The sequence below is a fragment of the Natator depressus genome, chromosome 6 (assembly GCF_965152275.1).
Source record: "Natator depressus isolate rNatDep1 chromosome 6, rNatDep2.hap1, whole genome shotgun sequence".
NCBI lineage: Eukaryota > Metazoa > Chordata > Testudines > Cheloniidae > Natator > Natator depressus.
Genome location: NC_134239.1, coordinates 23134284 through 23149626, shown reverse-complemented (window position 1 = coordinate 23149626; position 15343 = coordinate 23134284). Strand labels below are relative to the sequence as shown.

Genomic DNA, 15343 nt, shown 5'->3' with positions numbered 1-15343 from the left:
CCATCGGAAGGCCAGCACACTACTAACTGTTTGTAAACCACATCAGAGAATCCTCTCCAAGCCACTCTCTGTATATTACAAATTAATAATTCTCCTCTTCTTCTCTACATGCCATGTCTCTAACGTGCATCTGACAAAATGGTTCTGTACTTCCTATTGCCACACCAAAACTGGAAATGCTGATATGAGGCACAATCTTATGTTGCTGTTGTTGTTAATTACTAAGCATGAATAAAAATCCATAAGATTTAATCTGATACAAAAGTTATAATATCTAAGGACTGATCTCTGTTGGTGAGGAGATCCGTGGGCAATTCGCCGGATCAGAGTCTTACTTTTCACCAAGCAACATGCCATTTCCTCCTTGCACATCGCTCAATTAGGGCAGAACTTACTCTGGTCAATTTCCCTTGTTGTTTAAGGTCCCATTTCACTTTCTTAGCGTCACCCACATCCAAATGCTGTTGTGTCAAGGTTTCCAACATGCAGGGCAGGGCCTGAAAAATACATTTACTCACAGTGAGTAGGAAGCATCTCCTGTTGAGAACAGAGACCTAAGCTTTCAATTTTGGTCAAATCTAAGCTTTCATTTAATGCCTCTTCTCCTCTCCCATTTAAAAACAAATAAAACCTAATTTTTGGAAATGTCATTTTCAAAGTAATATCGGAGTGCAATCAAAAATATCTGTACCATATATAGAGGGAACCCTTTCTTTATAACCCGAATAGTAATATTCCACCTCTTAGCGTTCTTGGGCCAGATCCTCAGCTGGTATAAATTTCCATACAACCACTGACTTCAATGGAGCTATGCCTATTTACAGCAGCTGAGGATCTAGTCCTTTGCATGTAAATCTATTACTTCTCCATATAGCTGTCCACAGAAGTTGTGCCACAAAGGAAGTGAACAGCAGAATTACCGTTTTTGGTAGAGCTATTTGTGGCATAATCTCCCACTGGAGTTAATGGAAAACATGCACCTGTATTCCCAAAGAGTGCTCTGTAAACTTCGGCGGCTATTGTGTCTGTGATGCTGCTGCTGCTTCTGTCGTATGACAAGAGAGGAGATTAGCAACATTCAAATGACCAAATCCAGATCATGTATGTAGTGCCGTTGTAGCCGCGTTGGTCCCAGATTCGTGAGCCAGTGGGTAGTTTTGGAAGTGACTTGGTGTAAATCTGAGAAGCCACCAGCAAACAACTGAGGCGGGCACGGATTTACAATGTGTGACGGAGTCAGACCAGAAGCATATAAGAGAGTGGTCCTATTGGGATCCAGGAAGTGGGCGGGCAAGCCCACCCACTGCTAAAGGATCCCCCCCAGCCTAAGGGGGAGATCCACAGGACCTGGAAGCCAAGTAGTTACGGGGGACAACTAATGAAGAACAGGGACGGGAGTGCGGTCAAAGGGTCAAAAGAAGGGAACCGGATGGGGACACTGAGCAGAGGACCCCGGACAGCGCCCACCGCTCCTCAAAGGCGTCAAGGGAGTCGGTGGACGCCGCCCAGAGGAACTCTGCCCAGAGGCGTGAACAGACGGAGGATCGGAAATAGGCCCCGCAGTCGCAGGAGACTCCATCGGCCAACCTCCTCACCCTGTTTTTATAGATGGCCACTTTAGCCAGGGCCAGGAGGAGGTTGACCAGGAGGTCCCGCAACTTAGCATATAAGAGAGTGGTGGAAGGCAGGTATATCAGCCGCAGGATGAGCAGGTCCCTGGTTCCCTGGATAGCCAAACAAAGGCTACTCCAGGCCAATCAAGACACCTAATACCAATTAACCAGTTAAGGTCATTAGGCTAATGGAGACAGGTGGAATCAATCAAGGTCTCACTCAGACTGCTTAAAAGCTCTCCTTTCCAGTTCCCTCAGGAGAGCCCAGGTGAAAGGAGCTGGAGGAGGAAGCATTGCTATATCCTGAGGTAAGGGTGAAGCTAAGAAGAGGGGACCACGGGGGAAGTGGCCCAGGGAATCAAAGCAGCATTTAGCAGTGGAGGGAAAGCCACCAACAGCTGCTACCCTTAGGGTCCCTGGGCTGGAACCCAGAGTAGAGGACAGGCCCGGGTTCCTCCGCCCCAATACTCTACAGAAATCCCCTTGAGAGGGGAAGCAAGACTCAGTCCATTCAGGAGGGCAAACTGTGCCTACTGAGCTCTATGGAGCAACAAAGACTGTGGGGTATTTCCCCTTTCCATCTCCCATACTGGCCTGTGATGAAAGTAACTCAATAGGCTGTGACACTGGCCACTACACTGTTAAAGGAAGGTCACACTGGGGCCTTAGTGAGTCTCTGAGGCCCCTGGATCCGCCAGGAAGCGCGGGACCCACAATTACAGGCTTGGAACTTTGTCACAAATGGCATATGGCATGGTGCTGCTGAACAGTTGTTACGCACTGCCAAATCTGTACACAAGCCAGTGTGTAGTCCATCTTCTTATTTTTTTTTCCATAGTTTGTAAACTTTGCCAGCTTTTCTTAAGGGAAATGCCATTTTGAATTGTAATAATCAAGAACAGGTAAGAAGAGCAGAACTGTAAATGGGAACCATGTCCATTCCCCATCATTTCCCTCTTCTTCCTCCAAACAAGACTGGAAGGAATCACCAAGCGTAACTTTCTCTGAAAGGAACAGCACTTGGAGCGAAATGGGCCTTCAATCCAGTAGGAGGTTTTAACAGGAGAGAAAGAGAATTTCTTCCATTAAGGTTCATTGCTCCCCATCCCTTTTAACTTGTTTGTTCCTATGTCTATGCTGCGAGCTTTCCCTCCATGCAAGAAAAGTCCCCTTAATGGAGAAATTTTTTTTAAAGGAGCTAAACAAAATCTAGCAGCCCAAGGGCCCCTCCTCTTCCTCCTTCCAACACGTGTATCTCACTTCTGGGCTCCACTGAAGTCTCAAGCATCACAGAATTTGGTGTTCCTTTTGCTCAAAGTTAATGCCACATGTCTGACAGTTGGTAAATTGAGTCTCCTTTGTTTCCCGTGCTGGATTTCTCACTCGTTATCTTTCCATTCACCGAAAAAGATTGCTTTCAAAATTGAACTTGTCAAGTCAACCGGTTCACTTCTGAACAATTGCAGGAATGCATGCTTTCTGAATCCATTTATTTTTGTTTGTTTGTTTCTTTGAGGCACCTTGAGGGTGGGTGCGATGGAAAAAGCAGTGGCAGCCCACTCCCACAGAGGATGACAACTGGGCTTTGTACTTCACAGTAAAGCATAGCTGTGTACGTATTTAATATGTATACATACGAACACATATATCTGTATCTACAAACACCTATGCCTGTCCTTACCACTCGTGGAACAGATGATAGCAAATCTGAAATGAAATCAGAAAAGTAGATGAAGTGTAATAAAGACCAGTCAGTGAGATAATTGGATGGAACTTCTGTTGCCAAGTCAAGGATTTATACTGCAGCTTCTGCGCCATCCAGAATATTGAGCACAACAGGACATGAGAAGAATACAAGAGCTAGGAACTAAATTACTAAATTGCCAATACTTCACCATGACGAAAGGATTCTGTCATTATATTCTAAAGCCTGCACTGGAAGATGTAAAAGTTACCTCGCCCTCTGAGAGAAAAATTAAAGGCAACATATAGTAAAACTGATTTTTTTTTTCAACGCAGAACTTTTCCAGGATGGGGAGAGTTTGGATAGGCTTATAGGTCAAATATTCAGATATTCATGGCAACAACAGGGATAGATCTCAGAATCCCCTACTCTGCTTTTTAGAGCATAAGAACGGCCATACTGGGTTAGACCAATGGTCCATCTATTCCAGAATCTGGTCTTCTGACAGTGGCCAATGCCAGATGCTTCAGAGGGAATGGACAAAACAAGGCAGTTTCAAGTGAGCTATCCCTTGTAGTCCTGTCCCATCTTCTGAAAGTCTGAGGCTTAGGGACACCTAGAGCATGAGGTTGCTTCCTTGATCATCTTGGCTAATAGCCATTGTTGGACCTGTCCTCCAGGAACTTACCTAATTTTTTTAAACCCAGTTATATTTTTGGCCTTCACAACATCCCCTGGTGAGGAGTTCCACAGTTTGACTGTGCCTTGTGTGAAGGAGTACTCCCCTTGGTTTATTTTAAGCTTGCTGCCTGTAAATTTCATTGGGTGACCCCTAGTTCTTGTGTTATGTGAAGGGTTAAATCACACTTCCCTATTCACTTTCTCCACTCCATTCAAGATTTTATAAACCTCTATTATACCCCCACTTAGTCATCTCTTTCCTAAGCTGAAGAGTCCCCGTTTTTTTAATCTCTCCTTGTATGGAAGCTGTTTTTAGCTGCTAGTGGTTATTTTTATTACATGGCAACACAAAATTATAGATGACAGTCACCTTGGACCAAATTCAGCAGGTTTAACGTCCACCGATTTCACAAGCAGCTGCATTCACTTACCCCAAGACTAATTGTGGCCAGTTTCTTGGCAATGAAAGGTGACTTACTGCTTGATCCAACTCCCATTAAAGTAAATGGGGCCTCTATTTTCAAAAATAATTACTGATTTTGGGTGCTCAACTTAAGACACCTCAAAGGGATTTGATTTTCAAAGGGCAAGTGTTTGGCACTTCCTGAAAGTCAGGCCCCTTTAAAGTGCCTCAAATTGGACATCCAAAATGTCATGGTCTCTGACATGCATCAGACAAACTGCTTCTGCACTTATTCTTCCCCTAGTTGCTTTTCCAAATTTAAGCCTTGGAATCTTCAGTAGATTTTGATAGGAATCGGGATCATGCCCATGCAGAATTTGGACAGGCTTATAGGTCAAACTGTTTTTGTGAAAGATTTCTCCATCCAAGTTAGTGTATGGGATTATAAATGGCTTGGTACTTCACACACCCAACCACGTTCCTGTAACATGGTGGGTGAATCCCTGACAACCAAAAACCTGGCAGCTGATGCCAACTCTTAAGGCTTCTCAACATGCCCCATCCTATCCAGGTCCTTATATAGTGCTCACCACCATGGGGTATCCGAGAGGCCTCTCGGCATTATCAGGAGCACACAAAGATACATTAATTTTCTCTCCCCCAGTCAACGGGATGGTAGCTGGCCCCTGACTACTGCACTGAATAATGAACCTCAGTATGGGTCTCTAAAGGTTCTCAAACCTCTTTGGAGTCCATGTCTGAAATGAGCCTGACCTCACACAAATTAGGATGCCAACTGCAGGAGCACACAAGGTGATGAGCCAATTAACTATAGCTACCAAAGTCCCTCCTTCCACACCAGGAGGTAGAGAAAAGGAAAACATCCTACATTCCCCTCCCAGAGTCTGGGAAGAAGACATGGAGAGGAAGGGGCAGAGGCTCCCACTGAAGCTTAATCGGGGCACTGTTTCAGATACTATCAATGATCATCTCCATTGGCTTCAAGCAGACAAGCAAGTGCCATTCAAATCCAAGGCGGTCAGTTCCCTATGAACTTCACCAGCTCCCTTAGTAGAAGGCACTGCCATGTGGAATCAGAGCAGGTCTGTTAGCTTTCAGCCAAGGGCACTTGTACACACACACAAGCCAGTGCAGCTCTAGGCCAAGTGAACAGCACTAGTTCACTAGAACCGCAAGCAGCGAACCAGGAGACAACAGAAGGCAAATGTTCAGTCATGCCTCAAGTATGTATCCCTGGGGAAGGGACAGTACAACACTGTAACAGGAAGGCTGTTCAATCAGCTCCTTTGATGTAGTAACATTTAGAGGCCACTATGTGTACTGCCTCCACAAGTGTGGTCCAGGCGACAGGACCCAGAAGCCTGCCCTATTCCTGGCTCCGACATTTATTGTGTGACTCACTCCGCCTCCTTTCCCCTCTCCCTTCAGTGGCGTGGGAACCATTTTTATAGTGGGGGTACTGAAAGCCATTTAACCATACTGCAAACCCTGTACATGATGGAAACCACTTCAAGCCAGGAGGTGCTGCTGCACCCCCGGCACCGCTAGTTCCAGCACCCCTGCCCCTCCAAGTACAAAATGGATATAATAATACTGACCTACCTCACAGTGGAGCTTTGAAGCTTAATTTTAATTAACAGCCCTACAAAATGCTTTGAGATCCTTGGATGAAAGGCACTCAGGAACTGAAAAGCATTGGTAGGGTTTTTTTCAGATGAAAGTACTGCTACTCTGATCTACGCTACAAGCCACATGATGAGTGCCAGTTACACTGACCTACCCATGAGGGCCCCTGGAGGAAAGAGTCAGGTGGGCTGCAAGCTGGCAGCATTACTGAGCTCCACCGCATGCAAGAACAAGGAGTGCTGTGGTTGCAGCTGCCCTGAATAAGCAGCAGAGCCCTTCAGCTTAGGAAACCATTGCTATCAACTCGGTGTTCAATGGGTGATGGGGAAAACATCTGCATAAAGTCAGGCTGCAGTGTCTGAACAAGATGATGAGCCATATTCCCTATGGATGTAAATAGATGTACCCCCATCAGTTTCCACAAGCAGAGAAACTGGCCCATCAGATCTTGCTGGGCATTCCTATTAAAAATAACCCTATTTCTATTTCAGGTCTTTTCTGTCTTTGCTCCACTTTTCATCCTCTTTGTTTTCACTCCTTCTCCTTCTGGTATTTCAGCATTCTCCCCTTGTCCAATTCTTTTATCTCCTTCATATTCCATTCTTTTCCATTAAACACGTCTCACCCTCTTGCATCTTGCTTTGTGTAACACATTGCTCTCTTCTCCTCTTATCTCCCGAACCAGAAGATCTTTGTCTGATTCAGGAGACAGCCTCATGTTTAAACTGTATTGTTGTGAAAGGGACGGATGCTGCGGGGGGGCAAGAACGGATGGAAAGGCAGAGTGTGTTTAGAACTGGGATGTGCATTTTTTACGTTATATGAAAAAAGTGTCATTTGCTACTGCTCACTTCTAAAAAAGGCGATAGAACATTATGATGAACCTGGCTGTAGATATATCAGGACAGGTCCTCAGCTGGTATAAGTAGGCAGAACTCTATTGAAGCTGTACCAATTTACACCAGCTCCAGAACAGCTATTTATGTAAATTTCCAAGTGTGGAGAAACCTTTAGGATCTGGCCCATCATATAGAGAAATCCCATCATGTAGAGAAACAGCCCACAGTCAATTCTCTTTCTGTGTTGCTGTTCAAAGCTGCCCGCTATTTCACCTTGTTTGCTGCCGATCACGTCATCTGTGTTACAACATATGCTCTTGCTGCCATAACAAGAAACAAGATGTTCATTGTATTGTGGGGGGTTGGCAATGGGCAGGGCTATAGGGTTATGTAGTTTCCTTTCCCCAAATACCCCATCTACAAAAGCCTTGCACCCTGGCTATAGTAGGTTGAAAGAGGAGGGGCTCCTTTTACCACACCAGCTAAGGAGGGGAGGAAGCTGTAGGGGTATGCTGTTTCCCCAAGCCAAAGAGAGGACAGGGAGCTCTCCCTCTGCTTTCAGCGAAGGAAGGGAAGGTGCACTGCCTCTTGCTCCTCCTTTGTTTTAACCCATCGCCTTACAGCAAAGTTTAAAATGGTGAAGTCCATTTTTAGACGAGGTGGAGCAGAAGAGTAGTACTCATTGAGCACGTATAAGCCATGCATAACAGTAGTATCCACTCAGCCATGCAGAACAGCAGTATCCACTAAGCATGTATAAGCCATATATAAGAGTAGTATCCACTAAGCACTTTTCTAATTAAGCTAGACTTAAAATGTGATAGGGACACATCATACAAAAGTCATTTTAAAAATCCTTTTCTTCTAGACTGGACAGCCAACTATGTTATAAACCGGTTTAAACAGCAACTGGGCTTAGGGCCTGATTCAAAGACCACTTAAAACAACAGAGTCTATTTGACGCCAATAGTTTTTGGATCAGATCCTTATACAGGTTCCTGTTCAGAGCCGTGGGGCCAACACCAAAGGGAAAAGTAGGCCCCATCTCCTTTCCATTCCAAGTCTACAGTTCCATCCCACTTTCAGTCAGATAGTGGAGGAGGCATTGAAGGACTAGTGACCAGAGACTGTTCTGTCACAGGGCTAACTTGAGACCACAATGCAGCAACAATCAAGGCAGCTTGACTCAAAGTCTGCCCTAGGTCACACCAACATGCTACCTTAATTAATACCATGAGTAACACACCATCCAGGGGGTTGGCATCTGGATGGGGGTGGGAACAACTGATGCAGCCCTCGAGCTCAATCTCTAGTGAAGACATGGCTGAAGGGGCTAGGGGTTTCTTAGAGTTTTCATGTGTGTTCAGCACAATCACACTTCTTTGTAGGTTAGGAAACTGTTTAAAGAGCAGGTAGCCTCTCCTGCTACTAAATTAATGTATTTCTGCATGGATGGGGCAAAGTCAGCCAAGACAAATTGACCTATGCGTGACCTGGGAGGTGAGGTTTCAGAATTTTGCCTCTTGGTGCTCTCCATGTCACGTCTCAGCACTAGGGCACAGATTTTCAAAACAGCTCATCGCTCACAATAGGGGATGGATTTTTAGAAGAGCTCTGCTGCCATTTGGGCAACTAAATAAGGGACATGTTTCTAAACATGCTCAATACGCAGCCGCTCCTGTGGTAACACCAATAGCCAGATTTTCACAGCACCCAATGTGTACCCCACATGCTGAGCACTTTATTTATATGTGTAAATGGAAGCTGAGAATCCATAATACTGAACTGATATTCTTCTCCCTTACATTTGTTTTACATGCGCTTAAAATTAGGCATGTGCTTAAGCACTTTGCTGGTTCCAGGCCTAAAGTTTCCCCTGCTTTTTTTTTTTTCTCCCGAGGAAGAAAAGATTCTCTGGGTGCTGCTGAGTCACCACCACGCTGACTCTGTAGACTGCCTCAGCTTTGATGAGATAAGTCTTTGCAGCGCTCTCCATTTTACACTTCTCTTGTTGAACTTTGTAAGTTAATTTATAGAATCAGTAGTTAGTAAATTTGTGCCCTCAGCATTTGGGAGATGCCTGCCTCACACATCTGGCAGTTCCCAGTCAAAGAGGGAAAGCTGGAGATGAGAGTTTTCTAAGGCCCTGGGTCAAGATTCTCAAGCAAAATCCTTCCGGACCTAAGAACACCCGCAATATCCAGTGCACTTCAACCTGGCCTCCAAGAATAAGAACAAACAACACGGTGCATGTAAATGAAATAAAATACTAAAAATAATGCTACTAATAAAAAATCCACATGCAATATTCCTCCAACAAGAATGGAGAAAGATGGAAAGAACTGAATTGACTACTGGAAAATGCTTAGCTACCATGCCGGGGCACAGTGTAAGAACCACAATGGGGCTGAATTCTCACAGCCATTAAAAAAAAAGAGAAGAGGGTGGAATTTGGGAAATGATTCACTTTGATGGGCCCCTATTAGAAATTTTTCTCTATGAGATTGGTGCTTTCTAGGTGAGTTTCAGATGGTGCAACCAGTTTTGCCTGCAGAGATCCTCAGAGTATGTTGGGTTGTAGCCTGTCAAGGACCTCAGTGATGCCTGGTGAAATCAAGCCTTGATCATTTGGGGTCTGTTAACAAGGAACAGTATCAATTCCACATGCCATGAGGGAAAGGAGCCAGCTGGAGCTCATTAAATGTGTTTAATTTTAAAAGTTTAACAATTTGCTGTTGTTGCAACCCCCCTTACAGCAGGAACTGTCAGACCACATAATGAGGTGCCTAAATTTAGAAGCCAAACGCTGGATACCCATTTTTGAAAACTTTGACCAAGTTCTCTACTCAAAGGTAATTCCCCAGTAGTAGCGGTAACACAGAGTGCATTACTGACCTTTGCAGACCACAGCAGCTGTGACCTCCCCTCCAGACTGGATTAGTGAAGTGCAGTTTCCTTGGAGATCACTCAAATTTCAGATAGTGCGGAATGACAGAGGTATCTCTCGCATGGAGAATACTACATCTATGCAGTAAACTCAGCCTCCACCTCCAGTTTGTTCCTCACGGCAATTCAAAGTATTGGCTTTGATCTGTAAGCCCTCATGTGGCTTGGATCTGTAAGCCCTCATGTGGCTTGCTCATGGCTACCTCAAAGAGCACCACTCCTTGTGCTTCATCCCAACAACCGTCATCAGATGGATGATCTTACTAACATTCCCTGGATTTGTACATGTGGAGGCTGGGTGACTCCTAGCAGGAGTTGTAAAGCATTTCCTAAGGATTGGACACCAAGTGACCAATTTGAAAAACCAAAGCCATTTTGGTGCACCTTTTAATTGGTGTGTGGCACATCTAGACTGGATCAGTGAGGAACACATTTTTTGATTGGCAACTAGAAGGCTAAGAATTTGTTTTGAAAGACACCTAGCACTTAACCTGCTGTCCTACTTTGAAAGGAGACTATGTAAAAATGAAAAATCAGTTCGATAGGCTTCCTGTTTGCTTACTTAGCGTCAAACCTGCTCACTTTTGTGACAGTATCCATCAAACAGAAATATGGTTTTGCTACTTTTCACTCCTGTTAGTACTTAATAGCCAATACAGCTTTGGGAACAGAGCTGGTTTGTATTCTGCTTCACTCATCATCAACAGAATCTTTAAACTCTGATTGCCTCTGGTGGGGCAGAATAGAGTGCATCTTGACCTTCAGATTCTAGGCTGAACTTGCAGGGCTTAAGCACTTTGCAGAATAGAGCCATAAGTAGCTTACCAATGAAAGTCTGAGACGGAGCTGGGAATCAAACCTAGATCTCCTAAGCACCATCCCTGTGCCTTCGCCACAAGAATACGTTTTTTTCTCTACCATGACACTTCACTCATGCAGTTCCCATTTTATGGGAAAAAAAGGAATGAAATATTTCTCACTTAACATTTCACTCTTCTCAAGGGTAATGAAACAAAATCTTTGCAGAACAGATAAATCAAATGAATACAGTGTCAAGCTACTTTAGAAATAAACTTTTCAGAATAACAGACTATATCTCATGGGCTGCCGTTAATTGCATACTTTTATGCATTTGGCAAAGATGCTACCAGAAGAAATCTGATAACATAAAAGACACTATATTTGTGCATCTCTTATTTAAAATTAATTTAGTTCTGGCAAATGGTGCCTGATCAACTTCTCTGATATGAAAACCCTCTGGCACATGCACAGACAAAGCGAGCGCTACTAATGAACCCCAAGTAGAGGTGAACCAAATGGGAAGCAGTGTGACTTCGTGGACAGAGCACTGGGCTGGGACTCTGGAGATACGACTTCTATTCTCAGCTCTACCACTAGCCTGCCAGATGATTTTGGGCAAAGTTTGCCTCTCTATACCTCAGTTTCCCCTTTTGTAAAATGGGGTTAATGATACTTCGTAAGGCATTCTGAGCTCTCTTGATGAACAGTGCTATAAAAGAACTAGGTATTATTATTATTATGAAATGTCCTATTACAGCATCAAGCCACATAGTGAGTAATTGGAAGAGGTGTTCAGCCACAGTAGAAGCTGAAGAGTGGGTAAAGCAATACACACTATAGTCACATTTATACGATTGCTACTTGCAGAATGATGCTAGTAAGAGCCAATTCCAATAGTTATCCAGCCTTGTAACCTACAAAACAAGGGTGCATTAGTTATACATAAAACTTTTCCTATTATGTTTTGTTAATAACATGCTACTGTCACTATAACACAGCATGAAAACACTGCACCGCACAGAGAGCATCTACTTTTGATTAAATAGGTGCTATGGGAATTTCAGTCCAACCTTAATCATAATTAAACATTGTTATTCCTATTTTCTATAAAGACATGTGGGCAGTGAAGTCTATTTGGAAAATAATGACTTGTTTCTTTTAGGGAAATGATGAATTTATTTGTTCCTAAAAATAAATAAAGCCAACATCCGTAGTCTGATTAGGTTAAAAAGTCAACTCTGCTCACTCCTTTGCATACCTATTAAGACAGAGGATTAAAGGCTCGATCCTGTGAGGAACTGATTATCTGCATCTCCGCTTGCCTTCCATGGGAGTTGAGGGTGCTCAACATCCTTCAGGAGGCAATCAGCACCCTCCCACAGCGAGTCCCATGATAATCAGTGAAAGCACTTGCCTAGGACCTAATCTTGCACTGGGAGAGCACAGAAGTGATCAGCACAAGATCGGGGCCTAGACTGTGACCTCTCTGAGGCAGGGACCAACTTCTTTATTACTTGTTTATACAACCTCTTGCACAATGGGGCTCTGATCCATGACTGAGCTACCTAGGTGCTACGTACCCAAAATAAATTTATGACCATATTGTTCTCTGCCTCTCTGAAACACTGTTTATGGACACTAGCAACATTGTGACTTGACACTATAGACTGCAAGAGGGCGGAATGAGACAAGGAGTCTCCCTAGAGACTTACAGGCACCATCAGTGCCAGGGGTAGCTCAGTGGTTTGAGCATTGGCCTGCTAAACCCAGGGTTGGAAGCTCAATCCTTGAGGGGGCCATTTGGGGATCTGGGGCAAAAAAAATTAGGGATTGGTCCTGCTTTGACCAGGGGGTTGGACTAGATCTCCTGAGGTCCCTTCCAACTCTGATATTCTATGATTCTAAGTATATTACCAGCATTTAGTATTGACACCAGTTTCAGAAGAAAAGGAGTACTTGTGGCACCTTAGAGACTAACAAATTTATTTGAGCATAAGCTTTCGTGAGCTACAGCTCACTTCATCGGATGCATTCAGTGGAAAATACAGTGGGGAGATTTACATACAGAGCGAACATGAAACAATGGGTGTTACCATACACACTGTAAGGAGAGTGATCACTTAACGTGAGCTATTACCAGCAAAGTGGGGGTGGGACCTTTTGTAGTGATAATCAAGGTGGGCCATTTCCAGCAGTTGACAAGAACATCTGAGGAACAGTGGGGGGTGGGGGGGGGAATAAACATGGGGAAATAGTTTTACTTTGTGTAACGACCCATCCACTCCCAGTCTTTATTCAAGCCTAAATCAATTGTATCCAGTTTGCAAATTAATTCCAATTCAGCAGTCTCTTGTTGGAATCTGTTTTTGAAGTTTTTTTCTTGAAGAATTGCAACTTTTAGGTCTGTAATCGAGTGCCCAAAGAGACTGAAGTGTTCTCCAACTGGTTTTTGAATGTTATAATTCTTGACGTCTGATTTGTTTCCATTTATTCAGAAGGCGAGCATGCCGCAGGCAGCAGAGGGAAATGCTTGGTTCTCAAAGCTCTTACATGGGCTCAAATTGCTGCTCGTATATTTTCAGAGTTCTCTCTCATCCGCATTTCACCTTCACAAGTTTTGTTTCCCTTTGTAGGCAGAAAAAAAGGGATTTTCAAGTGACATTTCTGTTTCTTATTGATGACTGCTGTCAAACGAGCCTGCAGATCACTCCCTCTTGTCAGCCAGGGGGTCTTCAATATGGAATGCCAGCCTGCTGTCACAAGCAGCAAGAGTTGAAGAACAAGGATATGTGGGGGTGGGGAGCAAAGAGGATTATTCACCTTCATGGTGGGTCAATTTTTACCCCTCCTACATAAAGGCAAAAGGTCTCTAGACAGCCCAGGGAGCATTTTAAATCCTATAGCTGTCCTATACCTTGGCAGCTGCTAGAAAACTTGCTTGTGCTTAAGCATCTCTCATATGGACTTCCTATCAAGAAAAAATAGATGTTATCTCTTGATCCAAATATTCTCCATTTCTTCCTTTTCTCTCTAGCTCGTATTTCACAGTCACCATAGCAGAGTCTGAACATTTTGGTTAAATCACATCCCTTACTGAATTTAAAATGTAATAGGAAATTTTATACTGCATGTCTAATAGTACAGTGCTGTTTGGGAACCCCACTCTCACTCCATATACCATTTACATACCTTCAAACTCAATTACATCTACCATGAATCCAAATAGGTGTCCTGAACTTTCTCTCACTATGTTCCATCAACTCTAACAGTAACTCTGTAAACTGTCCTGACACCACTGATCAAAAGCATCGGTGCTGTTGCTGACACACAAGTTTCATGAAGTCAGGCAATAAAAGTCTTTTGCTCAGAAACATTTTTCGTACGTTATTTTCCTCACTATTGATCTGCATGATGCTGTAAAGACTGGCAAAGCAGACACGGCCCTGGTCCCATAGAGCTTCAGTTCCACATTAGACAATGAACTTTAATGAATATTTACAGTTACAAAACAAACAAACCAATCCAAGGGGTGTTAAATAATTTGTTTTACTAAAATCTCTCTTCAGACGGAATCAGATATTGGTAGACCTGGTACTAATGGTGCAGCCTTAATTAATTAATTATTGGTATTATGGTAGCATGATCAGGGTCCTGCCTCTGGTAGACACTGAATACACACACACAAAATGACCATGACTCTGGCCACAAAGAGTTTACAATCTAAGGACCAGATCCAATGCCCACTGAAGTCAATATGAGTTTTTCCATTGACTTCAGCGGGCGGATCAGGTCCTAACGCCTAGATTTTGCAAGCACTTAATCAGACACATAGTCAATGGGATCTACTCTTGTGAGTAAAGTTACACATGTGCTTAAGTGTTTGCAAAACTGGAGCTTAACTTCATAGATGCATAGACTTAAAAGCCAGAAGAGATCATTAGATCATCCAGTTTGATCTCCCCAATGTCACAGGCCATTCAATTTCACCCAGTTTCCCCTGTGCGGAGACCAGTAACCCGTGTTTAACTGAAGTATGTCTTCCAGAAAGACATCTAATATTGATCTGACAACATCAAGAGCTAGAGAATCTGCTACTTTCCTTGGTAGTTTGTTCCAATGGCTGTTCACCCTCACTGTTAAAAAATGTGCCTTATTTCTCATTTGAATTTCTCTGGCTTCCGACTTCCAGCTATTGCTTCTTGCTATCCCTTTATTTAGTACCCAATATTTTCACCCCATGAAGGTACTTATATACTGTAATCTCTAACTCCTTTATGACAAGTTAACAGATTGAGCTCTTTAGGTTCTCTCACCGTAAGGCATTTTCTCCAGCCCTCATTCATTTTTGTGGTTCTCTTCTGTATCCTCTCCAGCTTTTCAATATCTTTTTTAAAATGCAGACACTGTAACTGTATGTAATATTCCAGTGTCAGTCTCACCAATTCCCTACACAGAAGTAAAATCACCTCTCTGCTCCTACTCACTACTTCCCTTTTTATACATCCGATGATTGCATTTGCCTTTTTTACCACAGCTTTGCACTGGGAACTCATGTTGAATTGCTTGTTCACTATGACCCTAAATCCATTTCAGAATCACTGCTGTCCAGGATACAGACTACCATTCTGTATGTATGTCTGCATTCCTTGTTCCTAGATGTATAATTGCATTCTGCTGTATTAAAATGTATTTTGTATGCATGAGATCTGCTTCCCAACCAATCCAGATC

At 43.5% G+C, this 15343-nt stretch overlaps 1 protein-coding gene across 7 annotated transcripts in view; it reads right to left on the bottom strand.

Annotated features, from left to right (window-relative positions):
- The window catches only part of TSPAN4 (tetraspanin 4), a 652187-nt gene that overhangs the window by 386901 nt on the left and 249943 nt on the right, over positions 1-15343 (bottom strand). For 3 of the 7 annotated variants that reach the window (XM_074954795.1, XM_074954794.1, XM_074954797.1), the window contains one exon: positions 396-497. The exons of the other annotated variants lie outside the window; for them this stretch is intronic. In XM_074954795.1, the coding sequence (XP_074810896.1) occupies positions 396-485 (90 nt within the window). In that variant the 5' untranslated portion in view covers positions 486-497. The remainder of the gene's footprint in view (positions 1-395; positions 498-15343) is intronic. 7 annotated transcript variants of the gene reach the window in all.